Below are 9,689 nucleotides of genomic sequence, written 5' to 3' on the forward strand. Positions count from 1 at the left end.
AATGATAGCCACAGAATTATTTTATTTTCTTCTTAAGTGTAAAATTTAGGGATAAGATGTCAGAGCTTGAGTATTTGGTGTTCATGTTAAGCCCCATAAGTTTTGCTAATTCTACTTCTTAAAACAAAGTATCAGTGGAACCATTCAGAAGTGAAATACATTTTCTTAAAAACATTCCTAAAATAGTACAATAAAATGATTTTCCTATTATAAATTAATGAAATGCAAATATCAATTATGTATTCTACATTATATTTATATAAAAAGTATTGAGTTTAATAGAGAATTAAAATACCTTAGTCTTAGAGCCTAGCCTCTTATAGAAATTAATTATCCAATACATAATATAATAGAAGTCTTTCCAGAAACCTATTAAATAAGGCAAACCTCATTGCACAAAAAATTGTGTTTGATGCTATGGTATAATGGTCATCTATTCAGAACCCATGTTTTATTTATAATGATGTCTTCCTTATTTCCCAGTACAGCAAAAAAGTAAAGAAATACCTTTTTTCATATAAAACAGCATTCAAAAATGTTTCTTTGGGGTATTGTAAAATAACCACTCTATTTTTTACTTCGTTTGTTTTGTTTTGAAAAGGCATTGATCTATAGATGCCATATAAATTTCCTTTTGTAGTAAATATAGCTCCTGGTATTTCTGTGTTCAAAAGTCATTTCTGCTTTTTTGCAAAAAAAAAAAAAAAAAAGCAAAATCAGCCTCATTTTGTACCTCAGTATTACTTGTTTCATTTTCTGTCCTTTCATCTTACTTCAAAATGGTGAAAGTAAAAACAAAACCCTTAAAGCTATGATTAATACATGATGGCTAAACTCAAAAGCACCCAACCTTGTATTTGTAAACTTATTGTGTACCTATCTTGATTTAAAATTATGCCTATCATGTTAGAGTAATGAGTTCTAATTACTAACGGAACACAGATTTTTCCTCTTATTCTTTAGTTGTTTTCCTTTTACTCATCAGCTTCAAGAAAATGGAAAGTATTTTTGTAAACTTCTGGTACTATTATTTTTTTCAAATATACCATAATTAACATATCTAAATTCATCTTGTCCTTCAAAAAAAGCACCTTCCTCAGAACAATTTTGGCACTTTTCTTTTAGTATTGTTTTCACAAGTTACCCTTGCAAGGAAATTTATTTCATGACTACTGATTCTTTGATTCCTCCACAATTTCTCTCTCTCTCTCTCTTTTTTTTTTTTTTAAAGATTTTATTTATTTATTTGACAGAGAGAAATTACAAGTACACTGAGAGGCAGGCAGAGAGAGAGAGAGAAGGAAGCAGGCTCCCTGCTGAGCAGAGAGCCCGATGCGGGACTCGATCCCAGGACCCTGAGATCATGACCTGAGCCGAAGGCAGCGGCTTAACCCACTGAGCCACCCAGGCGCCCCATCTCTTTTTTTTTTTTTTTATGTTTGTTTTATTCTTGCCCTTTGATTCCATGCTGTCCTGGGTTCTCTGCTTCCTATATTGATTGGAAGGTCCCAGTCATTGGCCCCAGATCATCAGAGACCCATAGATATGCCATGCTAAAGCTAGCGCACAGTAGAGAAAGATCATGAGCTACACATTATACTGTCAGTGCCCACAAGTGTACTGACTGACCAAGAAAAGCCAGAGGTCAGAATATCAAAGATCACTTCTGTTTTGAGATATTTCATATAGATTTTGAAATATTAGCTATGGAAACAACTCTTTATTCTCTGTCAGAGACACCTTACCTAATGGAAAGCACTTTTATTGTGAGATCCAAGAAACTTAGTCCTAACTCTAATAAAAGTGATTAGCATTGTGATCTAGGGCAAGTCACCTCATATGTTCTCAGGTCCAAGGTTATAAATAATAGCTAACACTATGCAAGGTATTGCTTCAAATCCTTCACGGTAAGGTATTAACTCTTAATTCTTGCAACAACCCCATGAGGTTGGTACTGTTATTATCTGTTTTTATATATGAGGAAATGGAAGCACAGGAAGGTTAAGTGACTTGCACAGAACCTTTCAACTAATTAATCGGCAGAACTAAGATTTGAATTCAAGCAGCCTGGCTCTAGAATCCATACTCTTAACCACATTTTTTGGTGCCCTTTGTATGCTATCTTACAAAATGACTTGTAGATGCTGCCTGAGACCCCTGTCTGTTTGGATACTCAATTAATGAAATAATTATGGAGGACCAATCAACTTTTAATTCAACTGCTTTAAAATAACAACAGTGATGGAGCTTTACTTCTTACCAGTTTTGTTTTGTTTTTTTCCCGGCCACTCGCCACTATGGTATAAGGTGGGTGGAACAGGGAACACATGCATTATTGTAACTAGTAGCTAGCTATTGAATTTCAGTTCCAGGGCTCTTGGTCTTTCTCCAGCATCAAGTCACACATAATCAATCTGGACAAGTTTGCAGGTGCAATAATGAAAGGTTATTTACAAGACCCAACACAAATCCAACTTTTCCGAGTCAATGGCATAATAATTCAAGCAGTCAGTATAAACATTCCTGCAACTCAGAGGTTCTCTTCCAATTTGGGTAATCACTGGAGACTGTGTGAACTGAATTCAGTGAAGTAACAGCTGGATTATTTTGAACTTGAGGTGGGCAATAAATTTATAGAGTTAATGGGAAAAAAAACTTGTTTCTTTCTGCTCTTTTTGTAAATTTTGAAGATAAGAGGCTCCTTAAGCTTAAGGATGTAGTTTAGTGTTTGTCTCCTAAAAAAATTCTTTGCGGTCATATATTCATGAGAGCTTTAATTCCTCCTTCTAAGCTGCCTAAACTGTATTATAACAAGATAGAAGATAGAACTGTATTTGATCTTATATTACAGTTTTTATGCTCTTGTGTCCCCCTTTCCACTAGAGTTACATGAGAGCAGAGACCATGTTTCTCTTACATTCTTTCCCCTTATATCACCTAATTATAAAAATAGTAATATATTTACATGTAGCCCATGCTCAGTAGAACTTTGTGAGTTTTGTTTATTGGATATACCACTTACATTAGAAAAGGAATCACCCAGCAGTAGAAATTCTTTTCTGTCACTTTGTTCAAAATTGTCCTGAGCTGTGTTTTTTATTTGACTATAGAAACCGTCAATATCAAGTTGCTTCCACTTTATTTACTCAAATAACCCATGTCAGTGTATACATATTTTTTTCAAACATTAGTTTAATTTGCCTTTTGTGGTTACTTAAATATCTTAAAACTTCTCTAAGATAAGTAAGTTTCTTAATTCTGTTAACAATGATAGTTTCCTTTTAGGCCTACAGATTATGAAATTTTTACTTCATGGTATTTTTATTTTAGTCAAATATTTTACTATTCTGATCTTAATTTTTTTTGCCCAGAAAAGATGATCTACAGGGACTCCTGGGTGGCTCAGTCAGTTAAGTGTCTGCCTTTGGCTCAGGTCATGATACCAGGGTCCTGGGGTCAAGTCCTGTGTTAGGCTCCTTGCTCAGCAGGGAGCCTGCTTCTCCCTCTGCCTGCCATTCTTACTGCATATGCTCTCGCGCGCGCGCTCTCTCTCTCTCTCTCTCTCTCTCTGGAAAATAAAGTCTTAAAAAAAAAAAAAAAAAGAAGATAATCTACCAACATACAAAAAACATTTTAAAAGCCCATACTGAGGGGCACCTAGAGGAGCTCAGTCAGTTAAGAATCTGCCTTTGGCTCTGGTCATGTTCTCACGGTCCTGGGATTGAGTTCCGCATCTGGCTGTCCACTCAGCATCGAACCTGCTTCTCTCTCTGCCTCTGTGATCCCTCTCCGTCTATGATTGTTTTTGTTCTGTCTAAAATAAATAAAATCTTTAACAACAGCAACCGAAAAAAACCCACATAGATTTTAGAATATAAAAAATATTGTGAAAGATTAGCTGAATAAGATTAATTTGGGGACTATTCAATGACTATTCAGAATTAGGTAGAATATTCCAAACATAGAGATAGCCCTATCATTATACACTTACCCATTCCCCACCCTGACTTATATTCCTTTTTTACAGATTGGTCTGCATAAAAGTAGTCTGAGTAGACAGCTCTGCAATTGGAACATAATGGTTTACCAATTAATGCCATCCTCACAACTGTTTTTTTCCTTAGATTTACATCACACATTTAACGGAGGAGGAGACATTCACATTACTTACCTAAATACTTTTTGAAAACATAATTTTAATTATAGCCCAACCAGAAACTCTAATTTTCATTTCAGAGATTTCAGCCTTACTAAGAAGAAATCTTTTTGTTTGCCAAATATCAAGTTTCTACCAGCAAAAGTACATTGTAGAAAATTATAGAATACTGAAAAGATAAAGAATCAAATAAAGACCAATAATCTTAAATATGTTATTCAGCCTACTTCCTGAAACAGTATGTGGTTATTGCGGTCTAAGCTTACTTCTTTCTATAACTCTCTTTTCGGATAGCTCTTGAAAAGCAATGCCAAGGAAGAGGAACACATTTTGGAAGCCGAAAATAAAAAACTAGTAGAAGAGCAGGAAAAACTGAAAACTGAATTAAAGAAGACTTCAGATGGTAACTTTGTGTGCATGTGCAGAAGTAGAAAGTGTAGCATGATATTTTATGCGGTTACACATCACTGTTTTCCCTAAAACAAAACTAATGGCTCAATGTTCTTCTGGCTAAAATAACCAAGAGTGACCTGTTTAAAAATTCCTGCTCAAATATGAAGATAAAACATGGTTTGGGCCAAGAGAAACATGCTCTGTTATACAGAAAAACATGTAGGTGTTTCAGATCTGTGTTGTAAATATAGATGTTCCTGCCTTAGCAGAAAAGTTATGTTCCTGAAAAGTTGCTTGTAAATACAGTTTTGGAAAATGAATGACATTTTTTCATCATAGTATATCGCTGCTTTGAAAGAAGCAATCGCAGGGGGACAATTTTGATTACAGGAAAATATATTGCTTATCTCAAACCCTAATATTTCCTACCTGCCAGATATAAGGAATGCATTCCCTGAAAAGATACTGATCGTGTAGAGTAAGCAACAATCTGGAATTGTTGACAATTTGAATGGCTTATTCTAAAATACATTACAATTCAGGACTTGGGAAGGCACCTATTTCTTCTATGTTTTTTTTTTTTCCTTAAAAAAAAATTCTAATAGCATTTTCTTATTTGTCAAAGAAAAAATTCTTACTGCTTATAGCCACATAATACAGAAAAGTAGGTACCCCAAGTCCAGTGTCATCCCAAGAAACTCAAGAGTAAAAATCTGTGACTTGACCGTTGGACAACATCCTTGCATATAACATATTCCTTGATGTTGGCCAGACAGTGGCAGACTTCTCAGCCAGCCAGAGTTAAGGTAATGGATCAATGCATAGACCTTCTCCAATTTCAAATCTCTTCCACCACTTTATGTTGGAAGTAAATTGGAGAATGGTCAGTGACTGAATCAAGGATCTACTTTTAGACTATTTGTAAGTTTATACTTTTTAAAGAGATCTCAGCTTAATAAAAGTTTTTTATAATATAACTTGCTTTATTGGTTATCTATTTATCATATTTGTTTTTTTTTTTAAAGATTTTATTTATTCATTAGACACAGAGAGATCACAAGTAGGCAGAGAGGTAGGCAGAGAGAGAGAGAGAGGAGGAAGCAGGCTCCCCGCGGAGCAGAGAACCCGATGCGGGACTCGATCCCAGGACCCTGAGATCATGACCTGAGCCGAAGGCAGCGGCTTAACCCACTGAGCCACCCAGGCGCCCCTATTTATCATATTTGGATAGAGGTTACTTCATCATGATATATTTGAATTTGATATGGAAAGCCCAAAGATAAAAGCTGATTCTGTAAAAACAAAACAAAAATCTGTAGGATATTTCATATGATATAAAATTCTTTAATTGCTTTCTTACTTCTTATTTAAAGTGAAAAAAAAAAGATTAGAAGCAGTAAGTTAAAAAATAAGTTACTCTTCTAGACAAGATAGTGCATTATGTGGTTGATGTAGTATAGTCCAAAATTCATTGCTGGTACTGTTCTCTCTTGTGTCATTACAAAAGATTTGGAACATGATCAAGAATTTTTCACACTTACATGAAAATAAATTTAGTAATCACCCACCTTCTACATTAGATGTTTAAGAAGAGAAGCAGTATTCTTTTTTTACCCAGCATAAAATATTGCTGCTAATCCTTTTGAAGACTGCAAGGGACCGTTTCCAAAATACCTTTAATTAGTATAAAAAACTGTTTCAAAATCTTGCTTTTTTTTTTTTCATACCTGTCTTGGCATGGATTCCTCTTTTAATGTAAGAAGGGTGGTACAAAAATAAAGACAACAACAAGTTGTTTGCCACATTACACCTTCCTTTTCCTTTGCCTTTCAAAAATCCCAACTTTAAGATATTTTGAGCTTTGACTTTAGAACTCTGAGATATAACTCTAAACCTAATATTATTTTAGCGTAATATAAAGAAACTCAGTATTTCTTTAACAGACAATTGAGATGTTTGGAATAGATGAACTCTTTGATAATATAGACATTGTGTTTATGATCTGATAGCAAGAGATACCAGCCTCTGTGTTTAAAGTGTAGACTACAAACCTTCTTTCAGAGTGAATCAGAGCTGAGGTAAAAGCAGATTTTACCTGTTTGAGTATGTCCTGTTAGGTTTCTGCAAGATGTGTAATATTTTATGAACACATTTTATGTACCCAAAATTATTATTTCACATAACAGTATTAGTGACCTTGAGAAGATCAAAGCTCCGTTTCTAAAAGAGATATATCTTTAGCTATGTTCTCCTGACATATTCCAGTCAATTTCATTAAGGCAAGGACTAAGAAATTACGTAAATTAATAATGCAAGGGATTCAGATGAATTCAGTAGCACAGTGCTTTGTGTTGTATATTACCATTCAAAAATCATCATTGATTTCTCAACATTGAGGATATTAAGACTGACAGTGCTTAAGAATTGTTTCAGAAAGTTCTTTTATATTTGAAAATTGAGTAGAAAAGCAGTGTGATTTCTCTCTTAATGGAGACAAATAGAATATTTCAGTATGCATTTTTCTCACCCTTGGTGTTTGTTTAATCTAAGTGAAACATTTTCTCCGAAGTATACTAGTGGAGATAGAGCATAAATACAAATGTTTATTTAAACTGGTTAACTTCAAACTGGAAAAGCAGTGTTCTGAACCAAGGTATTAAGAACACTCTCTTAGTAGTGCCAAACACTCCATCAGTTTTTAATCACCAACTCAGATTTGGACCAGAGTTAGTAAATTGTTGTGCTTCAGTGCAGTAATATGGCCCTGGTGATCCAAAAGAGAGTATGCATGTCCCAGAGCACCTCATTTATAGTAGGACTAACCTAGTCAGGTGTTAAGGACATGATCTGTCATTTTTAATGATCTGTTTAACAATAACTCTGATACCCCAGTATGTGGAGTAATTGGGAAAGGGCACTGCCATGAAAAATAAGAACTTATCTCTGAAGATTTAAGAAGCTCACATAATAATAATAATAAAGGAACTCAGAAGCTCTCATAATAAAAATAGATCTTGAATGAAGTGAAAAATCTTGTGATGTCCGAGGCGATTGACTTCAAAGGAGTCTCCCAGGATAACTCCTGGTTTTTATTCTTTTTTTTAAAGATTTTATTTATTTATCAGAGAGAGAGGGGGAGAGAGCAAGCACAGGCAGACAGAATGGCAGGCAGAGGCAGAGGGAGAAGCAGGCTCCCTGCTGAGCAAGGAGCCCAATGTGGGACTCGATCCCAGGACGCTGGGATCATGACCTGAGCCGAAGGCAGCTGCTTATTAATCAACTGAGCCACCCAGGTGTCCCCTGGTTTTTATTCTTAAAAATAAATACTTTCTTGGCTTTTATGCTTATAAATAAATACTTTCTCAGTATATATTAACTAGAGGAGACATGTCCCATTCATTTAATGCCTGCATTCATGCAATGGTAAAAGTAGATAATGATTTTAAAAGCGAGGGCACTGGCTGGCTCAGTTGGAAGAGCCTGGGACTCTTGATCTCAGGGTCGTGAGTTCGAGCCTGATGTGAAGTATAGAGATTTCTTAAATAAAGCAAAACAAAAATTTTTTATAATAAATATGTTTTAATAAAACAATAATAATATAATATTTAGTAAAATAATAATATTTAATAAAAATTAAATATTGAATGAAATGATTGAGTTTCAGGGTACCTGCCTGGCTCAGTCAGGGTCATGAGTTCAAGCCCCACATTGGGCATAGAGCTTACTTTAAAAAAAAGTGATTTTTATGTGGAAATGTCTCCTCCTTATTCCTTTATGAACAGAAATGTATTCATTACATGCTACATTTTAAAAGGAGTTCTCAGAGCCGCCAGTCTTATGGTAGAGGTTGAGTAGTGGCCTGCCTATTTCTGCTGCATAAAGGGAAAGAAGAAAAGACAAAAAAGTGATTGAGGCAAATTCCTTGATCCTGGCTTTCTCCTCCTTCTCTCCATACCTCCCTCCCTCCTTCTTTCCTTCCTTCCTCTTTCGTCCCATCAGCAATTTTTTAAGGAACTTTTCAAACAATGTATTTATTGCAAAATCTTTTAATATGGAACATAGAGACATAAGCTTTTTATACAGATTTAAAACTGAGGGATGGAACACCTGGATGGTTCAGTTGGGTGAGCGTCCAACTCGTCCTCTCTGCTGGGGTCTTGATCTTGGGGTCATGAGTTCAGGCCACACATTGAGCTCTGAGCCTACTTTTTTAAAAAATGAAAAATAAAATAAATAAGTAAAACTGAGGGCTTTCGAATTCCTTATAAATGAGTTATTTGAGCCATCTAAAAATAAATTCTCAAAGTCTAACATAAGCATGTTTTACCCCTGAAAATTTTTGTGAGCATAAACTATCTTTAATTTACAGCCATATCAAAGCCATCACCTTATTTTAAAGTTGTGAATAGTTTAAACAAAAATGTGTCCATTTTGTCGTATTTTTTGCTTTATTTCCTTTTAATGAGCTTTTATAATTTGAGTAAGAAATTCAAATTTTTTCTCCTCTGTTTATATAACTGGAAGTTTCTGCTTCTTTTCCATCTCCTTCCCTTCTCTTAATAACTGAAGTAAAGTCCATATTAAAAAATAATAGTACAGTGTATTTGATGGATGTGACGATAGACAATATGTAATGAATAGTATATTAAGCAAAAAATTGCTCCAAGCTATTGATAGTAATTGTCTTTGGCATATACAAAGAATTTATTTTTTTCTGGAGTTGAAATTATTCTCTGTAATGAATTTCTTCTACATGTACAGTGAAGAGGATAAAAAAACAAACAAACTCTCTTCCAAATATCCAGGTAATCTAAGGCATTCATTTTTAGGGCTTGAATCACCTAATCGATTGAGTCTATTCCCAACTTTACTTTGAGAGTAGATACTACATATTAGAAGTTGTTTAACCATTACTAAATGACATGGATCACTTTACAAAATCTGAAAATGTACAGAGTCGTTCTAGTCAAGTCACTGAATCTTTTTAGGCTGCAGTTTTCTGTAAAATGAGGGAATAGGCTACTTAACCTTTAATGTCTGTGTGTCTCCAAATAATACAATTAAACAAAAATTACCATTAAGTCCTATTTTCACTGTGGCTTTTTGACCCTTAAAATTGTATTTATTTTACATGAGAGAA

The 9,689-nt window shown here is 34.5% G+C and overlaps 1 protein-coding gene and 1 non-coding gene across 4 annotated transcripts in view; both read left to right on the top strand.

Moving 5' to 3' along the window:
* The window catches only part of LOC116568602 (B-cell receptor-associated protein 29), a 49,398-nt gene that overhangs the window by 11,304 nt on the left and 28,405 nt on the right, over positions 1–9,689 (top strand). For all 3 annotated transcript variants that reach the window (XM_032304104.1, XM_032304105.1, XM_032304106.1), the window contains exon 6: positions 4,451–4,559. In XM_032304104.1, coding sequence (XP_032159995.1) covers positions 4,451–4,559 — 109 coding nt within the window. The remainder of the gene's footprint in view (positions 1–4,450; positions 4,560–9,689) is intronic.
* On the top strand, positions 8,291–8,429 carry LOC116569776. The gene has a single exon (XR_004277198.1). It is a non-coding gene; the product is annotated as a small nucleolar RNA U109 (small nucleolar RNA).

Source organism: Mustela erminea, chromosome 11 (genome assembly GCF_009829155.1).
Source record: "Mustela erminea isolate mMusErm1 chromosome 11, mMusErm1.Pri, whole genome shotgun sequence".
Taxonomy (NCBI): domain Eukaryota; kingdom Metazoa; phylum Chordata; class Mammalia; order Carnivora; family Mustelidae; genus Mustela; species Mustela erminea.